The sequence below is a fragment of the Cladophialophora bantiana genome, assembly GCF_000835475.1.
Source record: "Cladophialophora bantiana CBS 173.52 unplaced genomic scaffold supercont1.25, whole genome shotgun sequence".
Classification (NCBI taxonomy): Eukaryota; Fungi; Ascomycota; class Eurotiomycetes; order Chaetothyriales; family Herpotrichiellaceae; genus Cladophialophora; species Cladophialophora bantiana.
Genome location: NW_015971599.1, coordinates 119489 through 140418, shown reverse-complemented (window position 1 = coordinate 140418; position 20930 = coordinate 119489). Strand labels below are relative to the sequence as shown.

General features: G+C 52.0%; 5 protein-coding genes across 5 annotated transcripts; 4 read left to right on the top strand and 1 right to left on the bottom strand.

The window, feature by feature from the left end:
- Positions 1–147: 147 nt before the first annotated feature.
- On the top strand, positions 148–1942 carry Z519_11983 (uncharacterized protein; the record flags this gene model as incomplete). Its single annotated transcript, XM_016769691.1, has 6 exons — positions 148–317; positions 418–494; positions 548–587; positions 650–719; positions 775–834; positions 929–1942. The coding sequence occupies 6 exons, from the start codon at positions 148–150 to the stop codon at positions 1940–1942; spliced, it is 1431 nt and encodes a 476-aa protein (XP_016614016.1).
- Positions 1943–6974: 5032 nt separating this feature from the next.
- Z519_11982 (uncharacterized protein) lies at positions 6975–7929 on the top strand (the record flags this gene model as incomplete). The annotated part of the gene is made up of 4 exons (XM_016769690.1): positions 6975–7376; positions 7480–7505; positions 7576–7683; positions 7743–7929. The coding sequence occupies 4 exons, from the start codon at positions 6975–6977 to the stop codon at positions 7927–7929; spliced, it is 723 nt and encodes a 240-aa protein (XP_016614015.1).
- Positions 7930–9505: 1576 nt separating this feature from the next.
- Positions 9506–10132, top strand: Z519_11981 (uncharacterized protein; the record flags this gene model as incomplete). The annotated part of the gene is made up of 1 exon (XM_016769689.1): positions 9506–10132. One exon carries the CDS (start codon positions 9506–9508, stop codon positions 10130–10132), a length of 627 nt encoding a protein of 208 aa, XP_016614014.1.
- Positions 10133–11604: 1472 nt separating this feature from the next.
- Z519_11980 (uncharacterized protein) lies at positions 11605–15457 on the bottom strand (the record flags this gene model as incomplete). Its single annotated transcript, XM_016769688.1, has 3 exons — positions 11605–11775; positions 11874–15147; positions 15222–15457. The coding sequence occupies 3 exons, from the start codon at positions 15455–15457 to the stop codon at positions 11605–11607; spliced, it is 3681 nt and encodes a 1226-aa protein (XP_016614013.1).
- Positions 15458–15760: 303 nt separating this feature from the next.
- On the top strand, positions 15761–17511 carry Z519_11979 (uncharacterized protein; the record flags this gene model as incomplete). Its single annotated transcript, XM_016769687.1, has 2 exons — positions 15761–16268; positions 16325–17511. The coding sequence occupies 2 exons, from the start codon at positions 15761–15763 to the stop codon at positions 17509–17511; spliced, it is 1695 nt and encodes a 564-aa protein (XP_016614012.1).
- Between the last annotated feature and the right edge of the window lie 3419 nt (positions 17512–20930).

Sequence of the window (20930 nt, the reverse complement as noted above, 5' to 3'; positions counted from 1 at the left end):
AAGCTGGCCTCTCATTCTTACCCATTCAACCACAAGACAGTCGCTCCTTGAACTCTAGTCCCTCCCAAGACATCACCGACGGTCAAAGTGCGCGCCGCGAGTTCCTGTCCCGGAGCCTGCGACAAAAAGATTCCCAAGGCTCATATCATGACCTCTACCTCGAATACACCTTTTGCTACGCCTGCGACCTCTAATCCCAACACAAGACCGGGCACGCCCAGTCCCGCCACTCCTCCCGCGGGAGGCATTGTGCCTGCAGATAATGATCTGCGAGACGATAGCTCAAAGCTGAGAACATTCCTGAGCCTGTTGAAGAAGTACGTCATTGCCATAAACAAAATATTCCCGCCGGTCGGGGACGGGGTTGTCTCTACAAGTTTGATGATGTGTGTGCTGACTCTTGTTGGGATGAATCAGGTTTATCGGTGTCTCAGATATTGCAAATGTTCGCTTTTCATTGCCGTCACAGTTAATAGAACCTATACCAAACCTAGGTATGTGCTCCAGCAAAGCGTCACCCAGGAGCAGAGGCGTTGATAATGTGCAGAATATTGGCATTACCTGGATAGACCGGAGACGTTCGTCAGGTAAGGCTACGTTGCTCTGGATACACTAAATCTTGTAGACTGTACTGACAGGACCCTTGAAGTATAGGAAGATCAGATGAGCCTCTCGGTCGTATGCTGGAAGTCCTACGATTTTGGTTCACTAAAGATCTGGTTCGTGAAAAGCCCATCGCTGACTCCGGGTGGTCAAGGCTGAAAGAGTGCGCAGAAATACGTGAAGGGCAAGCCTTGCAAGCCCTATAACTCGACGCTGGGGGAGTTCTTCAGGGTATGTTTCAACGAGTCTCATTTTCTCCCCATACCCTACATAGGTGACCCTGCTGCCCTCCGCGACCTCGATTTAACACGACTTCTCCGTCTAGTGCCACTGGGAAGTTAGTGTAGACGCCCCGTCCATATCTAACCCATCCAAAGCACCGCCTCAGCCCTCGGTCGATCCCACAGAGCCGCAAGTCAATGGCAATGCCAACGAGAAACCGATCCGAATATCCTTTCTCACCGAACAAACTTCACACCACCCTCCTGTCTCAGCATATTGGTACGAATGCCCTTCTCGTGGTATCTATGCCCGGGGCTACGACCAGATCTCTGCCAAATTCACAGGCACATCTGTTCGCGTGGTTCCCGGCGTGCACAACCGGGGCATTTTCATCACCCTCACGGAGCGGGAGAATGAAGAATACCAACTCGCCCACCCGGCCGCCTCACTAGGCGGCTTGCTTCGAGGGTCCCTGTATATCTCGGTCGCAGACACATGTTCCATAACCTGTCCGCAGACAAGGCTAAAATGCCTCCTTACATATGTGGAAGAATCCTGGTTCGGTAAAGCGCAGAACCGGGTCCACGGCCTTATATTCCGGTATGACCCCTCCGACGACAAATACACGCGCGTCAAGGACGTTCCCGAGAAGGACATTCTCGTGAAGCTTGAGGGATGCTGGCAAGAACAAATCGTCTACACGATCCCGAGCAGCGCGGCGGTCAAGGAATCTACAAACGTTGACCCTACCTCAGAGAAACAGCTTCTCATTGACCTCCAACCGCTCTTCCCGGTGCCCAAGTCGTGTCCTCCTGACCACGAACAACTCCCGCATGAGTCCCGCGCGTTCTGGGCAGAGGTCACCACCGCAATCAACGAAAAGCGCTACTCAGACGCCACAAGGATGAAGCAGGATCTGGAACAAGCCCAGAGAGATAAAGCGGCAAAGAGGAAAGACTTGAATGTCGAATTCAAGCCGAGGTTTTTCACGGCGCCAACTGAGTCGAGTGGGAAGCCGGAGTTGACTCAGTACGGGAAGGAGGTCTTGTCCGGGCTGGAAAGAAAAGAATATGGGATTGACTTTGTCCCAGAGCCAGGGATTGATGCTGATATATAGCGTGTGAATGCGAGGAGTCGCAATGTCATTCCGGATAGCGGGTTGAAAAGGAAGAAGAGATGGAAAATAGGGAGTATATTGTCAACGATTGGGGCAACAGGAACACGTAAGAGTGTACATACAAGCCAGAGAGTCACAGCTGGATTATGAAGAGCCTACATACCTATGCTTCCACGGAAAGCTTACGGATAAATAATGCGCGAAGATTAGACGGGAGGCGTCCAGAGACTAACATATGGCCGGGACAAGACTGGGGATTCTATGGATTTGACGGGTTCACGCAAATACATAAGGGCTCTGGGCGGACCTGTTTTGGGATTTTGGAATCTGAGCGAGCATTTTCAATGAAAAGATAGATCATCTTCCTGGAAGGGGATAAGTTGCAAGCATTGTCACTTGGCGAGAGCCCGCGCTATTGTATATAGATTACTTCGCTACCCACCGACGCCTCCTTCACTACTTAATACTACTTAATTGAGCGTCCATCCCGGACCTCCTGGCCCAGGTTCATGGGGGGAGAAGCAGGGAAAGGGAAAACGCAAACGAATAATAAAATCACGGAGTATGAATCAAAGTCACCACCATGGCTACCAGCTTGGAACATGCGGCTACGAGGCTGTCTCCACGACAAGAGGTGATGTGATATGTTGTGTTGACTCGACCGTTCTTCTCGATGGAGGAAGGGAAGAGACACGCATGCCGCATGCTTCTCGCTTTCCAGACGAGCTCGTGCTGCTCCTTTTGCTGCTCTGATTGTAGAGGACGTCTGCCTGGGGGGGAACACTAGCAGGTCTTCTGCTGTTGATCACCGCAGTAATAGCGGGAAAGTATCCGCCTCAAGGCGTTGAAAGGTTAGTGGCATCCATGGGAGAGGTTGGAAATAATGGAGAGGACAGAAAGAGATGGAGAACGACGACATCGCGTGGAGGAAGATGATGTGGCGGTTGTCAACCTACCCTTACTCGGTACTTATCCTGCAGTGACACCGAGGACTCTAGACCATTGGATAGCTTGGGGTTGTCAGGCTCTGTCTCTTATGTAGATGGGTCGCCGTCATCTTCCACTTGTCTCCTATTCACTGGAAGTTCTCATAAGCAACTTCTCGCCGTTTTCGAGGGTTATTTATGCATCGCACAAGGGCCCTGGCCAGACAGTTGTCCCAGGAGCCGAACCCGAATACGATGGATGCGAGTATTAGTCGCCCCCCTTTCCAAGTACCTCCTTTCTGCGTCTCATTCCTCCCGCGCCGTGTGGGCGAGACGCCGGTTCCTGCATATGTACCTAGCAAGTAGGTATCTCTGAGCCTTGGCTTGTATGCAGCCGGTACTGGTACTGACAACCCTGGCTGTTGTTGTATGTATTGCTCAAGGGGGGCCCTTCTGGAATGCGTGGAACCATGCTCTAACATTTCTTTGCATCAAGCTAGGCTTCGAACAGAACGAAGAATACATCCTTCTCCGTTGAAACTGCCACAATCAGCTTCGCCCTTAGCCCATGGCCAGGTACCTGCACGCTACCTGGTCAGGGGCTTGCATTTAACCAGCATGGGCAGTTACAACAGAATATCCGCCGCTGTTCCCCTTGTAGTAATGGGATGTCAAATGTCGGTTGGCGGAATCGAAACGAAGGTCTTCGAGGTGTGTTTCTGATCGTGCTCTCTCGTGTTCCGGCAGATGGGGTATGCAGATCTTGGGAGGAAAATACAAATTGTGGACTGATGTGGCGCGTCCTCGAGCTTTGAAGGGGTATCGGGCACCAAGAGCTTTTCTCGCCCAATTGTCTGAAACTGTCGCTAAGGCTGAGAAAGAGGCGTTATCCTGAAACGCTGGTGTCAAAATTGGGAGGGTTCCCGTCGGAAAACCAAACACGTGATTGCTGAGATCGCCATCCTGTGCCGTTTCCGGAATTACGAGGATCAATAAGGTTGAGATGGGCTCTGGAGAGTCACGAAATATTTGTCAGTAGTAGGGAGTACTCTGTGTTTGCAGGGCGGGAATTGATATGAGCTCCTGTACTCGGCGAGGGGAGTAAACATATTCGGTGACGCAGGAGAAAGGGGTGTTGAGCTCGTTGGATAGGGTCCATAGACACTGGAGGAAGCAAGCTCTCCGTGATGCAGGAGCTCTACGAGGTAATAATGGACGGAAAAAGTTCCCGGAGAATACGACTCTTGATCCTTTGATGCCATTTTCGCGCGGCGACTGACTTACGAGGACGCACGAGAAGCCCTCGGCAAGGCATCATCTCGCCAAAGTCCAGGGCTGGTCGGCGAGTGGGTCATTACCCATCTTGGGCTCGTAGAGTTGAAGTAGATTGTCACTGGGATGATTGAGGAAAGGACTTCTGAAAGAATAAGTGGAAATTGCAGATCAGACGGGAGAAAGAGATGATGCGAGACTCGCAAATCTTTGAACTTGTAAATAGCGTGTCCCGCAGTTCAACCGGATAGCATCCTCGGTGGCATCCACTGTCCTCGAGCGTCTTTGTTGCTAGGTTGTCTTATTGATCCATCCATCTTCAGCCGCACGCCAGGATCTGGCATCCTTCAATTCTGAGCGAGTTCCATCGAAGGATTTGTTGTGCCTCTTTGGTAAGCAACAAATGTTAATTGAAGTGCGCCACTGTGTTCAGCCACAGATATCGGATGATGACCAGGCTCGTGGTGCCAGCCACACCGGGCTATTTCGCTCAAATGTGGCGAGTGCCCCGAAAGTACCTCTTTAGAGCAGCGGGCGGCGCAAATCCTTCCCGCGTTTACGGCTTCGCACCGAGCGAATAGGCTACACAAAAGGATCAAAGGGTGGTAAGAAAGACCACACCCGATCTACCGGTGATCTGCATGAAGTCGGTCCTTCTCGTCGCCCTGGATGAGAAAACTCTCGCAAGGGTTTACTGAGTGACGAATGCCGCTGCCCACAGAAAGGTTGTGTTGTAGAAAGTAGAATTGGGGACGCCTCGTTCCTGCAGTAGATCTTCTGAGCTGGAAATGCCATTCGGGAACCTGGATATCCTGTTTGTTGAATGCACACTCGTTCATCTAGGTATGTGAGATGCTTTGCGCATCACTCCGTGGTCCTCGTACGGGAGCCGGTCCCAGAAGAGGTCCATTCCCCGAACTGGCTACGACTTTGGTCATACTTCGCGCAAGCATTCAGAATACCAAATCTCGATCGAGGTCCTTTCTCCTGGGTTCGTCCTTGCCTGTGTCGCCTCCCAGCGAACTATGCTCTGATCATGACAGATTGATCAAAATTAGCCATCCATTCAGAATGTGTATGATGGCACCTAATAAGAATCGCGAAGGTGTCGAACAACCCTCCTCCCCCAGGATATCCCCTGCGTCGAGTTAGTGTGACCGGCTGACGGCATCAACGGGGTGGGACCGCGTAACCAATACTAACAAGTATGTTAGGTGATCGGAAGACGGAGAATTCAGCATGCGATCGGGTTATGAAGTTGTAGTTCCGCCAAACATTTTCCGAGCTCGAAACGCAGGTATGGGAGATGATCATCGCCTAAGATACAGGTACGGGAAGACCTTGCGGGCGTGTTTCTCGCGCTCGGTGTTGAAACGGGATGTGGTTTGTCGACACATGAATGGGGAGAAGGAGGGTGCACAGCTTGATGAACAGGACTGTCAACTGAGGACTTCGCTTCTCTTGTTCGATGTTTTAGTGCTCAGGTAAGGCAGACTCGTCTAAAAAGCAGCAAGCTTATTCTCAGCTGGGCTAGCGGATCACTTTTAGACATTCAGGGGTGGATTCTAGTGGATGTGGCTTGGCCGGTATCTGGTTGGCCAGTGTTTCAAGCTAGGCCCAAAATAGTATAACAAAGTCTTTAGATAGTAGCAACCATATTAGTATTCGGCTTAGTGTGATCGGCCTGCGCCGCACTCGCGATAGAAACCGCTAAGCGTGTGGTCTCTCGTGCTATTCAAGGATGACGGAGACTTCCCCAAGCCCAATCAGCAGCCGTCTCCGCTTTTTGGCCTCAGGTACCACATCATTCTGCAGTGCATCTCTCACGCGAACATCGACCAGCATCTGACGGCCCATCTCACCACTTGCTGCACCAGCCTGGAGCTAAGACCTCACGGATGACGGGTTTATGAGGCTATGACTGGCGGGTGGACTCGTTACTAGCAGCCGTCCTGCCGTTACTCGATCCACACACTCGGTCCCTCTCTCCAAAAGTTCCCAAATGAATGCCCTTACTGCCCTCCGGCCTCGTGGAAATGGGAACCTTTTCCTCTCCACCCCCCCCCAAAGAAACGACACTACACACCCTCCCCCCTCCTGGTTACCAGTACGGTCCCTTACCACACGTACGAGTAGGCTTCCATCCTAGTCAGCGTCATCCGCCTGCTTTCGTTGCGCTGTCCAATCGCTTCTCCGGCGTCCCTTGATCAGACGCTCTATATTTCGACCGGGACCGTCCACGCTTGGCCCAAAAGGCTCATGCAGAGGACACAGCCGCTCCGCTCTCGGCCGTTCTATTGGAGCAGGAGGCTCTATACCTCGCTTGCCTCTCTTACACCCGCCTCTCGAAAAAGTTATGGTAGCTAATTTCACCCTGGCTCCTGCGTCCAAATTCATTTCCATGCTTTCCACTTTGGAACCACTTTCTGCTGGATTTTCTAGTATTCCCTTAGGTGCCTTGTCTCCATTCTTGGGACAAGAATAACATCTGGCCTATCTTGTCCTACACCTGCAACCTGCCCTCGCCCCGCCACGTGCCTCCGGCCTCCCATACACAACTCAGCCCTGCCGATAGGTCCTGGAAACTCTCTAATCCTCCTAGCCTCTCCCCTTCTTTCCACCATCAAGTCGTCATTTCCCTCATCACACCTACCCTCCCTCCAGAAACCCATGCAATCGTCCCCATTTCCTCAAACAAGCTTAATCTTTGCTTGAGGCTCAGAAGGGGGCGGAGGCTTCCAAGCATTTCAGACTCCACAGTGAAACATTTGGCGCAGGCCTCTTGGTCACTTCGTATACTCTTATATCTTCTATACAATATCCTTTTCTCCATCATGGCCCCAAAACAGCGCTCCCAAACTCCTCGACAATCTGGCGTCGCCAACTCCTCCGAGTCAATCCTTCCCCAACAGCAGGCCACGACTACACTCTTTTCCGACCAACCAGCCAAAGATCGCCGTCGCCGACAGAGAGAAAGTCCGCGACCCATATCTTTTACTCAGTCGCCTTCTCAAGACACGATTGCCTTGAGCCGATCACCTATAGTGTCCGACTCGCCTGCCTCACCGGTCGAAGGCGCTGCTCACGGTTTCTCTTCTCGTCGTGAAAGCTCTTCCACCATGAGGACATCATCCATTTCTCTCGACATGGTGCCCACTTGTACACCAACAGGCCGCATTAGCAAGGCAAAGAAAGGCAAACGTGTCCATGCTTGCGAGTTTCCCGGGTGTGGAAAGGTGAGTCCGCCCATCAGGCGTCATGACCCCCAAAATCCAGGCCCCAGCAATTGGACCCAAACGGCCCTCCAAGAGAACCAACCTGACTAACTATGATCCTCAGGTCTTTACGCGGGCAGAGCACAGAAGGTAAGTCTGACTACTGGGCCGCTCGTTCCCGGCAGCAGTTTGAGATCCTCCTCAATCTAACAGCCAACAGGAGACATGAACTCAATCACAATCCTGAAGCACTCTTCCCCTGCACTCGTCCTGGATGTCGAAAGGCATTCCATCGTATGGATCTTCTTCAACGTCATCAGGAAAGACAGTAAGTCCCTGACTGTATTGAGGGGAGAGAAAGACCCGGCTCCTAACTTTCCTGCGCAGTGATCTGGAGAGCGCAGCTGATGCTTCCTCCTCTGCACACATGGGCCAGATGGCACAGGTCTCAGTCACTTCAGAACCTTCTTCTGTGATGCCTGCTCCTGTCATGACCAGCCCTCAAGCCGATCGAAGTGCTCCAAGATCTTCTTCTGGAGGTCTCTCCATCGGTTCTCTCGTTCATGCGAGTTGAGATGCCGACCGGACAGAACGGAGACGGGCAGCACCACAGAAGGAGCACAGAGAGGGCCGAACTTGGTCCATGACTCCATGACGCCTGGCCCCCAGGGACGCGCGGCGAGACAAACCGTTGACGGGGGATCTATAATATAGGAAGTGGGAAGAGACAACCACTGGGCATGATCTTTGGTACTGTATGACTTGGATGCCACAAGCTTGAAGCCGGTCAGGGAAAAGCGGCAGGGGAGGGAAAGGGAAGGCTGTGGCAAACAAGGGGAGGAGAGAGGCAACATGCATGCAGCTGGTCATCATGCTTTGCGTTGACAGCACTTCTCCTTGTAGATCTTCTTCTGTTGAGTGGAGGGGGGGAAGATATCGAACGAGACAACCGGCAGTACGGAGGCCACCACTCTACAGGGCAGGCATACCGATACCATCTCTTGGTCCAGTCAAACATTCTACCGTGGGATCCTCTTTGCACCTTTCCCAAATCCACCCCGCTCCGTCTTTCCTCAGCTCGCGTCCTGCAGGGCATCCTGCATGGAAGATTCTTTTCCGCTAACTAGACGACCCGTGTAATTCAGTCCACTGCCTGTCCGGGACAGTAACACATTCCTGTTCCTTTTCCCGGCTTGATGTGGTGCCCATGCGCATCCCCATCCGTCCATGTGTAAGTGTATCTCTGGAGTGCCTTCTGCCCAGCACTTGGTGACCACATCACATGTCATTCCCCAACCCTTGGCCCTGTACCTTTTTGCCCACTTTCTCTCACCGACAGGGAAGTGCCGTAATGGACCATCTTGGCGGGGCAAAGGGCAAAGAGGAGGACAAGACGCCATGCTGGGATGATGCATAATGTCGCATGATGCGTCAGCAACGCTCAAAGACATGCATTGGCCCATTATAGGCCATCGTCGCCCCTCTGTTGCTCCTCCTCCCTCGCTAACGGCGCGTGAGTGGCTACAACGGGCAAAATGCCCGTCGACGGGGTATCGGCTCCTTCTCAAGAGGGTGTGGTATATACTCTAGACCTCGAAATGTTCAGGAGGATGGAATGATTTGCTAAGTTTCGCGTAAGGACCAAAGGCATTTGTCGTGGCCCGAGTCTTGTCTGCTTCCTGCTTTCTACTTTCTACCTTCTGTTTCGGTAGTGACTCTCTCTACACCATCCTGCCCTTTATAAGGCCGCGCACGTTTCCGCTTTCTCCCTTGTTCCTGTCCCTTTCTCTTTTGGAATCCCGCGCCTCCTCTCCCTCGACCACCCACGTCCACCTGCTTTGCCTTCGAGGCGTGAAAGAGGGAGCCAGAAAGCCCTCTCGATACAGATCAATTACTGCCACCGTGGCGGACGAGCAGGTCCTCTGAACCTCGGATAGCGCCTCTCTAGTGGATTCGGCCCTAGATCTTCCGACCCAGCGTAACGCAGAGTTCTGATAGAGAACCTGCCTGTACAGAGAAAAGAGGAGAAGCCGAAAATCCTGCTTCCACGAGACTCGAGCAGATCGTCCCATATTAATACGATATAACACCAAAAGAAGCGAAAACCGACCGGCCGCCTGAACATCACGCCACACACATAATCCGCACAAATGTCTTCGACCTCAGATGAAGCCCTCTCGCCAACGACGACGCGCTCCTCCACCAAGTCCAATATGAAGATCTCGATGCCACCCCCGCCGTCGGCCTTCGTCCACCCAAGCCCCGCATACATCATCGCGTCGACACCCTCGCCGTCGCAAAACCCCGCTGACGCCTCCTGGCACCCGCAAGGCCATCATCACCACCACATCCACATCGCGACGCCACACCCGCTGGCCGCGGCCACCAACTTTCTGGACAAGCACGTCCCGCTGTTCGCCAAACAGCACACCGAGTTCACGGCACAGCAGGAGATCCGCGCCGCCAAGCGCGAGGCCCGGCACAGTCTGGTCGAGTCGCCCATCCCGGAACTCGACGCCGAGCATGTCATGTCGGCCAGCGGCGGGGCGGTCGGCGCGGCGATCCACAGCGCCACAGCGACGGGTACGGCCGCCGCGTTGGGCGAGGAGTCGCAGCATGCCCTGGACCCGGCGGCGTGGAATGAGGTGCTGGCCAAGCGCGAGGCCGCCAGGTTGAGGTCGGGTTCCAACATGCCCAGACCTGATGAGCGGTTTTCGCACGGGGCCGGCAGCGACTCCGAGTCCAAGAACTCGGGTTCGCCAGCCATTACGCCATAGGGGCGTCAACTTGCTTTGGAACGGCGAATGTGAGAGACAGATCGAGAGCGACAGAGAGAAGTCGTGTGTTCTGTCGTTCGTGGAGCGTATGTTTTGTTGCGGCGGTCAGTTTCTGAGCCCCCGGAGGCTCTCGGAGGGAGGCACTTGTCCGTTGGATTCATCTTGCTTGCCAGCCAGCTCGCCAGAACCGCGCAAATGGGTGTCTGAAATATCACCCAGCAACCTTTTTCATCTCCAAATATCAAGCTACCACCCCACCCACCCACATATCTAACTATATACCCAACTATCTCGACCAGTCGATCGAATTCAAAATCCAAACCAGATTTCTCGACCGACCGATCGAGGGAACAAAGATGGGAGGACAAGCTACCGTCTCACCGCTGGCTCCTTACGAAAGCGAAGCGAAATGGAATTCACCGACATAACATGGACTGCGGAGTACCTATTCCATCACCACCATCATGATCAAAGCCGGAAAAGTGCGACCGAGCCTGACATTTTTCACCTTCGGCGCGGACAACGGCAGTGGTGTTCTGTGGCGTTTTGTCGTATGGCGTTTGTGCCGTGCCGATGCGGTAAATGACTAGAGTTACCAGCACCAGTACAAGCCACGACCTTTGATTACTGTTGTTCTTGTCCTGGTCCTTGCCGGAAGGGAACCGGAGTTATGGAGGGTTTGCGGATGACGAAGGAACGACCATGATGGGGGAGATTCGTGCGAGGATCAAAGTCCACCACGAACAGACGGGAGTGAGTCCCATGCTTGCTACCAGGTACCTAAGCCAGGCACAAACAGTCCGTAGAAGCACACACTGCTGGCTATAATCCGATCTATCTACACTCCCATCTCTATTTTGCATCTGCATCTCCATCTCCATCTCCATCTCCATTTCCGAGCAAAGGCAAACGCGGTGGCGGAGGACGTCTTCCTCTCTCCTCCCTCCAACCGCGAATATATCTACCAGTAAGTAGTAAATATGAAGCAAATGAAACTGGATATGGATATGAATGCAATTATACACCTGCCCTCCACTCCCGGGCTCCCCTTGGGACGATGGAGCTCGCTAAGCCCACCCTGTGGTACCTCGAGAAATCTGAAAAAAGAGAAAGAGGGGAGAGAAGGGGATCCGATCTAACACATCACATCACCATTGCTGATCGTTTCGATCATGTGGATGTACGGACCTAGGCACTCGTTATGTATGCACCACATACTCCGAACGAAGCCTCACAGAGGATCATCCCAAACTGCCATGCTGGCTACCTATACCGCACGTACCCTTGCCAGAAGGATACCACGAAAAGACCTGGGAACCATCCATCGTCCAACAAACACAGAAGGACACTACACGGATTTCATAATCTCGTCCAATTCATTTCGTTGTCTATGGTACATATGTGTCAGTAACACACCGTCGCCTCCAATCCAGATTCTTGAGTTACATTCGTCGAGGGCAAAAGAAAGAATGTTACGCCTCCGTCTCTACCACTCTGTACCCCTCCTGAATCCTCCTCACAATGTCCTCATTCTTATGCTGCAGCAAGGACAGCGCGTATGCTGTGTCGTCCCATTGACGTTTATTCGCACACCTATTAAGTCGGGCTGCGAGTTTTTCGGCCAGGTTTTTGGCGTGCTTGTCCTATTTCGCGCACAAAGTTAGTTGAGGGGAAGTGGCATAAAGTCTCGTTCCGGCGTTGTCATTTTGCAGGCAGAAGAGATGTAGTGGTGCATGCGTACCTTTTCGATAAACCCGCACAAGAACTTCAAAATCCTCTTGACTGCTTCCTCTTCCATAACTCCGCCTTCCAACGGCCCCTCTTGAGTGAGGACACTGAACATATCGACGAACTGATTGTACACGGCATTATCCTTGGTCGCTAACTCGGTGAAGAACATGCGTGCCAGATCAGCAATCTTCTTATCACCGTCTTCCAGGCACTTGGCCATTTCTCCCAGTTGACCTTTCACCTTAACCTGTCCTGCCAAGATGAGGAAGGTCAATGTCATAAGACAAGTTCGTTTCACACTTTCATCAGCGTCATTGAGCCGGCGGTAGAGGAAGTCCGTGTTTTCGTCAATGAGATGGTTGAAGCACACCGCCATGTCGCCCAACGCAATCACAGCATTTGACCGGACAATAGGGTCAGTGGATCGTTCTAGAATCGTAATCAGGAGTGGCAAGTTCTTCTCGCAATACTCACTGCTCACGCACATGAGTTTCGCTAGACACAACGTCGCCTGAGCTTGGAGGTTTCGGTCTTTGTAAGCTGTATTGTTTGCACAAATTTCCGTTACCAGAGGGCCGAAATTTGCGAGCAACGAATGTGGACCGTAGAGCAACTCTCGTTCTCGAATATGCGTAATAGCCTCAGTGAAGTCATCTTCGGTCGTGCCACCGATCAAGTCCAGCTCATCCTTTTCTTCCTCTTTCTGCTTCTCTGCGAGGACTTCTTCTGCCGCAGTCTTCTTCCGTTGAGCCGGCGTGGGACCTGAGGACTTGTCAGGGGAAGGGTTGGCCACTGGCTTGTTCTTTTCTTGGTCCTGTTTCCGTCGCTTGAAATCGAGTTCACATAACTCAAGATGCACGATTTGTTTGATGGCAATGTGGCCGACAGTGAAAAGCAGCTGTGAGAGCGCAATTGAAGGCTTCTCCTGCTTGGTTTCTGTAGGATCCAGCTCGTGTGGCTCGCTCTCCGGGTTTGTGACTGGTTCGTCGCCGTCAATGTCCATTGCATCGGGTTCTGGAGAAGAGGTTCTCGATAGCGACGACAGGTTTTTTGTCTGTTGAAAGACAAGCCGAGTCTTCTGTCTCAGCACTTCAGAACACAGGACATCTGGATGATCGGAGAGGACGTAGATTGCGCTGATCGCTTGTTCTGCCATCCCATACCAGTCCTTGCTTGCCGAGGTTGTGAGGAGGATTGATGCAAGCATACGCAGAACTTCGTGGTTGTTGGACATCTTCGAGAGACCGGCGGAAGCAGTCTTCTCTTGCACCTTCTTCGCTGTTGGGATCATGCGTCGGAGAGCAACAGAGGTGAACTTGGCGAGCACGAGGTCATTCCGCCCTAGCTGTCCGAGACCGACTCGCAACATCGTGTCAATCTCCTTCACCACAACCTCCGGACTTGCGAGAGCAATCATTCCCAAGACGATGATGGCACCTCTCCTCTGGACCCTGGAGATTTCCTTGTTGACGCCGTATACCTGCCACAGTTTCGTAATCACTAACTCGGGAATGTGACCGGCCTTGAACATGGTGCTCAGCAGCTGTTCCAGCGAGGTCAACTCTGCAGGTGTTGCCCCGAATGTCAAGCTGATCATGTTCCTGGCAACGAAATTGGCAGCATCATTGGCGCTAAACATCTCAGGGGCATCAAAGAAGAGACTTTTGTAGTTGTCGATTAGATGGTTCTGGACTCCTTTGCCTTCATCACTGTTTCCTTTAGTCCAGATCAAGCGCAGCATGCGACGGATCCCTTTCCGGGCCGTCTCGATCTTGAACGCGTCAATCGTGACAAAGAAGTCCATCACATCGATTACCTCAGTCTTGTTGGGCGACGACAATAGCTGGACCGCGATTTCAGAGGCCTCATGAATGATTTCGATGAATCTGAGAGCCTCGAGATAATATTTGCGGGTCAGTTGGAGTTTGCCTATGACTTCAGACGTTGCTGCCTCTTCTTGCGCCTTCTTCACCGCAGCAATTTTCTCTTCTTCAGTCGGCTCTTTTGGCTCTTCCTCTGCCTGGGTTGCATCGTCAAGGAGTTCTTGGTCAACTCGGTCTTCACCTGCAGCCGTCCGGGCCAGCCCAGGTGAGTCGGGTGGGGGCTTCAGGGCGTCCAACTGTGATTCGACTGCCTCGAGTCTCTCTATCCACTCTTTGTGTGAAAGTTGTCCACCGTGCATGAGGCTAAATGGGTGTGAAGAAACCAGCTTCCTCAACAGCTTGATAGCATTGCGTCGAACGTTACTGCTTTTGTCCTGGAGACTCTGCATGGCAAGTTCGGCCGCATTCTGTCTCCTCTTAGGAAACTTCTGCTCCAGGTCGCATATCTTGGCGAGAACTTGCATTGCCCGTACTCTGCAGAATGGGGCTGTGTCAAGAAATCGCTGTTCAAGAGTGTCGAAGAAAGCATTGATCTGTATCTTGGTGGTTTCGGTCTTCTCACCTTGTTTGCTTAGATCTGCAAGCAAATTCCCACAGACTTCAATCACTGCACATCGTAAGGTGTGTGCCTCGCTGTCCAGGAATTTGGCAAGAAGGCCCATCTCCTTAATCACGAGTCTCGGTTCGAGCTCTGAAAGCTTGATTATAAAGGCCGAAACCGACTTTGGCCCTTTCGTGTCATTCTGACTGAATTCCTTTGCAGCCAGCTCTCTGAGAATCTCGGCAGACAGCTGAGGGTAGTCGTACTGCTCTGACAAGATGTGGAGAAACTCGGCCATGGGTTCCGACAAATGTTCAAAGTACGTGAGATTCTGGACGATTGAGGTCTGTGCTCCAAGAGCGTGGCCATGATGCTTCACGGCAACGCAGAGCACCTTGAAGCAAAACATGCGAACCGCGGTAATCTTGACTCTTGCCTCACTCTCCATGATCATGTATATGGATCTCGTAAACAGATTGATGAACGTGTCGCGATCAGAGGTTGTCTGGAAAATGCGATTCAGCTTGAGCTTCATCACTCGACACATGACATCCATTGCACTCTGGATCTGGCTGGAAGAATCCCAAGCATTGTCTTTGGCAGCCGACTTTGATTTTGCGCCTTTGCCACCTCTTCGAGCCGGCCCCGTGCTCGACTTCTCCTGTGCTTTTGTTTCGACGGCGGAGATGGACCACTGAAGAAGGAATGCGTACATTTCGAGCAGGCGTTTGTGTTGTGGCAAGGTCTCCTGTTCGTCATTTTCAATGTCGTGATTTGCAACATCTGCGGTAGTTGACAGTCCGGAAATGACCAGGTTGAGGATCTTACTCAGAGATTGAGTAGACAGGACGGATGAATGTCTGGATACACATAGTTCAGCACGAAGCCATTGAGAATAGTCGGCAACGGAGGGAGTGGAGGTGGGCGAGCGCACTTTAACAGAAACTGTAGGGTATCAAATGTCGAACCTCTGCACAGTCCTTCTGGGTTTTCCGTGATCAAATCGATCACCGAGTCCAACACACTGTCCACCAGCCCGGGTGTAAGGCTGTCTGGGTCATTTTCGCAGTCGATCAGTTCTGGATTGGCTTCAGGAGTGGCGATGGTCGTCACATCGCTGAGGTACAGCTTCAAAGACTCGTTAATGTCGAATTCGACCTGATCATCCATGTTCGCTGTGGTCAGTGGTCAATGGTCAAGAGGTAGAGATTCTGTTGTGAGGAGGGCGCATTTGTTGTGCTGACAGGGTGGTGGTAGAAAAAGACTTGGACATTCACAGTGTCGGCAGCCTTCTCTGATCAATGTTGCTAGTTCGCTGCCTTCATCAATAACAGGATCAGAACCCAAGAGACTGACTGCGACCACTTTGGCGGCCGTTCGGCTGTTGTTGTTCGTGACTAGATTTATTGACGAATTTCCTAATCTGTGCTGGCGGATATGCCCTGTGATGCCCCACATACAAACACCACGACTATGAAATTAGCGAAGACGGCCAGAGGTGTCCTTCAAAGCCTCCAGCCAAAACAGACCGATCTACAGTCAACAAAGACCTCAAAGGCCTTGCTTTCGCATTATCATGTCTTGCTAAGCGACTCGGGGTTGGGAGACACGCCTGAGAAGGAAGCCGAACCTGAGTCTGCGTCAACGCGTCATCGCCATCGAGAGAAGGCACGGCGGGCCGCAGCAGGGACTCAAGGGAACGGAGGGAGGGAGCTTCCCAGACAAGGCAACATGGGGCACACTTCGATTGCCATTCACGAGGATGCACACAACCAGCCTTGTGTGGGTGAAAGAGGGGTAGAGGACATGGCGCAGCACGAGTTGGAAGAGGAGGACTCTCTCGACGATCCAGTCTCAGAAGACTCGGACGACAGCGACGACGACGATGTCGATGAGAGCGTAGTCGATGACATGCGCAGACTCGAGGAAAGCTTCAGAGGCATCTCCCAGAAGTACAGACTTATCAACCGCATTGGCGAAGGTATCGATATCAGCTGCGGCACATTGCTATCTCCTCTGCTGACCCCTACATGGCAGGCACCTTCTCTACCGTATACAAGGCCGAAGAGCTTGTTCAGCCGGACGAGCTGGACCAGGAGAATGATGACCCTACGAGCGAGTCCACTACGGGTGTCCCCCCTACGAAGAGGCGGAAAACAAATGCTTTCCATCGTATGGACAACAGATCACGAAGGAGACCTATGCTTGTCGCGTTGAAGAAGATCTATGTGACGTCCTCGCCTCACCGCATCATGAATGAACTGGAGCTTTTACACGAATTACGCCACTCGCCATACATATGTCCACTATTGACAGCCTTCCGCCACCTCGATCAAGTCGTCGCGGTACTGCCATACTTTAGACACCTCGATTTTCGCCTGTACTATCGAGATTTTCTTATCAATGACATGCGGCATTACTTCCGTTGTCTCTTCAATGGCCTGGCCCACGTCCACAAGGCGGGCATCATACATCGCGACATCAAGCCCACCAATTTCCTCTATGACCACTCCAGGAGGCAGGGTGTTCTGGTCGACTTTGGCCTCGCTGAGCGGCAAGGCACAGACTGGCAACCATGTCTCTGTACAGAGTCAAGGGAGCGAAGGAGAGACAAGTTTATCAACTCATATGCAGTGCAGGTCCTGCAGTCGTCGCCCGAGCAGGTGTCGACCGGGTACCCTAAGAGTGACAGCCGACCATCTCGAAGGGCAAACAGGGCAGGGACCCGTGGTTTTCGAGCGCCCGAAGTTTTATTGAAATGCACCGCCCAAACCACCAAAATCGATATCTGGTCAGCCGGGGTGATCCTCCTCACCCTCCTGGCGCGACGATTTCCATTCTTCAATAGCGCCGATGATGTTGACGCCATGATTGAAATGGCTTCAATATTTGGCCGAAAGAAGATGCAGTCTGTGGCGGCCATGCATGGCCAACTCTTTGAAACAAACATCGAGACCATTGGCGAACGCGGCTTTAGCTTTGAAAAGATCATCATTTGGGCAAGTTGCCGCGAGAAAGAGCACGATAGTCTCCGGCCGGGAGAGGCTCAGGCAGTGTCGTTTTTGTATGGCCTTCTCGAACTCGACGCTGGGAAACGAATGACTGCAAGGGAGGCTTTGCAGCACGAATTCATTACGGCCCCCGTGGAGGACGAGCAAGAGCGGGCCGAGAGAGAAGCGCAAGAGGCCTTTGATGAAGAAGAGGCGAGAAGAAAACGTCGCTGAATATGTGGACGAATGGTGGCACGGACCTGAGCTCTGGTGTCTGCATCGAGATATATTTGTTGTTGCATTTCAGAAGCTGGCGAATCGGTCGGAGCTTTGTATTACTAGCAGCTTATACCCCCACGGCACAGCATGTCTTGCTTAGTTTGTTGTTGAGTTGCTGGGATGGACAGAGGGCGCGCCTTTTTGGAGTCTGCAGAAAACATACGAAAAGAGAAGAGCGTCTGATTGTTTAAAAGTAAATCACAGCGACCCATAAAACCGTTGTGTCTTGGTACAAAGTCTGCGATTTAGAATATTTCAAAAACATTGCCAGTCTCCTCTAATCGACAAGGTTGCGCTCTTGTCGGCGGTATGCTTCACGATGCTGGAGAGCTACCTCGAGACCGAGGAGTGACGTGCACGAAGAATGTGATATGCACAAAGGGCTCACATTCACACTACCCAGACCAAACGCTTCTCATGGTGCCCAGACTCTGCGTCGTCCGTTATGCTCTGTTCATCCTCCATTTGCTCCGTCCACGGATTGTAAAGTGGCCAGATCTTCGACCGCCTGTCCTCCGAGTGCTCCACGGTCGAAGATCTGAGCAAGTCCGCGGCTTCCTGGTGCCCATCGTTGACGGCTCGATCCGAAACTGTGCATGCCCTCCCATCCTTGAGGAATAGATCCACACTGGGGATTGACAAGAAGACTTCAAGAGCAACAAAGCAGGTCCACTTTATCACAACGTAGATCGGTGTCCGACCTTCTTTGTCCTGAGCGTTGGGACCAGCACCTAGTTCAACAAATAACGGCAGCTAACGCCTGATGATTGCAAAGTCGAGAACATTTTGGGGACTAATAAAAACGTCGTCAAGCTCCGATTCGACCAAGCCATGTCTTCACCATCAAATCCGTCGTCTACATGTGCTGAGCGGTTCTGCCAACCAGCAACAACGGGAAGAACGGTGCGCCCAAAGACATCGGCATGTCGAGTTATCACCTTCAATTGATCTCGGCTCTTCGAGAGTTTGGTTAGGATAGTATAGACCAGGGCCAAACTCTCGCTCCGCACCGCAAGCTGGAGAGAATTTTGTCCGATTTTGTCCAATGCGTGAAGATTGGCGTCGAAATCAAGAAGCGATTGCACGCTTGGCAGGGAGCCGTCCACTAGAGCATGATGAAGAGCTATGACTCCTGCCGCGTCTCGAATGTTCGGCACGGCTTCAGCATCGAGAAGGGCTTCCACCGTTCCAGAATTGCCATAAATAGCCGCGTAATGTAGGGGATTCCGACCTCATTTGTCAAACACATCAAGCTTTCGGCGCAGAACTTTCAGACACTGGCGAACGAAGTTCGCTAGATGCCACATGACCAAGAAATGCAAGCTCTGTCGGCCCTCGACGTCCTCTTCGGCGGAGCTAATCAGATACTCCAACAACCTTAACAAAATATTTCTGTGACCTTGTTCGGCTGTGATGTAAGCAGGAAGCCGACTTTGCTTGTCGCGTAGGTTGGTAGTCTGCTCCAGCCTGGAGAAGATCTCGACACGCCAAATTGTTGCGGTTTTCAGCAGCAATGTGAAGGCCGGACCGTCCCCCGTTGTCTCCCAGGTTGAGCCATACCGGCGACATGAATCATGGTGCGACCGTGCTCATCCTTAGTGAAGTCGGAAAGCCCAGAACGAGACCAGCACTTCAAGACGAGTGAGAAAAAGTCTTGTTGGACGCACAACGTCAAAAATTTGTTACTGTCGTAGTCGAGCTTCCTGTAAAATATGTCTTTGGGAAGATTGTCCAAAATCTCGCTCAGCCTTTGCTTCAAGCCATAGAATGCGTAGTAGTACAGAAGATTTCGACCCGATAATCCCGTTTTCAGAGCTTGGGTAGGTTGTTATTTCAATATGGCATCTTCCACTTGATACCGTGAAAAGTAGTGCTGCCGATTCAAGATAGCTTTTGGGCCCACCAGATGCCCATTCCGTATGGTGCAACTCAGGCTGCGCCTTGAACCAGTTGATCGGAGCATCAGGTCTGCCAACAATTTTAACACAAACATCTCGAAACGTCCGTCCCAGAAGCATTAGCCAAGGTATCCCATACCGAAATTGTTAGCAGCGTTGATGCCGAAACAACATCTCTCGACTGTCCGGGAGCTTGTCGAAACCAATGACAATGACTCCTCCCCGAACATTCTAGATCAATACCCTCAAGCAAAGCGTACTGGCTCAAGGTCACTTCCATACCTTCGAGCCTGAGGTTTGATGAGGGCGCAAATTCCTGCAGCAGCTTCAAATGGCCATATCCAGTCACTTTGAGTAGATAGCACAAATCTCAAGTTCCTGAGAAAGAACAGTTCTCGGCGATATTGCAATATTGTATCAATGGCTCAATTGATACTGCATGGGCTCGCGAGCGCGGTATACAGCGTTTTCCACAACCAAATCTCACGACATTTCCCTGAACATGGAGAGAAAAATGAGAAGGAGAAAGAGCGAGCAGAAGTGAGCAGTGAGCAGTGACAAGTGGTGGTTTAAATGTGATTTCGAAACGACCAGCACCAGGCCAAGCTTTGGCGCTTACCTCACTAGCCTGAGCACCTCCTTTGTGGTTGGCCTCAACATTGATACTAGCGAGCTGGACTCGCTAGGTAGGCTCCGCATCGATCACACGCAAATACGAAACTCAACTGATGCATCCAGAGGTGATTGGGGTTGTGCAAAGCTGTGCGACAACTAAATCCGTCGGAGTTAGAGTTGTCAGGACAAAAGCCGCCCGAAAGCCCATCTCCATCTCGCCGTCTCTTGCTGAAAAGCGATATATGCTGCACCACCCCACAAAGCATTCCATTCTGTTCTGTTGTAGGTCATTTTGTCTCAGAAAGATCAACATCCTTCTCCGACAGCACCGGGGAACTGCCTTGCTGCCTATGCCCTATTCGCAGATACCCTCGAGTCGCGTTACAGGCGCCTCGTTAAGTGGTAGACGGGTGCAGGCCAGAAGGTGCCACTTGCTCAAGATGTAAGGAGGGACAAACCTATGGCCTTGAGCCTCGAGGCAGCTATGGGCCAGCTCCAACAGCAAAAGACCGGAAATAAGTTAAATCACTGAGGCGCAGACTGCCGTTTGAGGAAAGCTGTGTAATTGAACGATTGCGCAACCATCTGTGTCTGTCAACCAATTCTCTGAAAATTTTCTCTCGCAGTGAAGTGCCGGATCTCATGGAAAGGTATATTTCGCCAAAGCCTCGACGACTGTTTACCACCAAACCACCCACCAGGATTGAGTGTAAAACTATTTGATACCCGCATTTGTCAATCGAGACAACGTGATGGCACTCTATGCCTACCTGCCGCTCACGAGAGCAAGAGCGAGAGCCAGAGCCAGAGCACTACACCTGGCTCACCTGACTCCTCTGGCTGCGCTGACTCGCACACAGA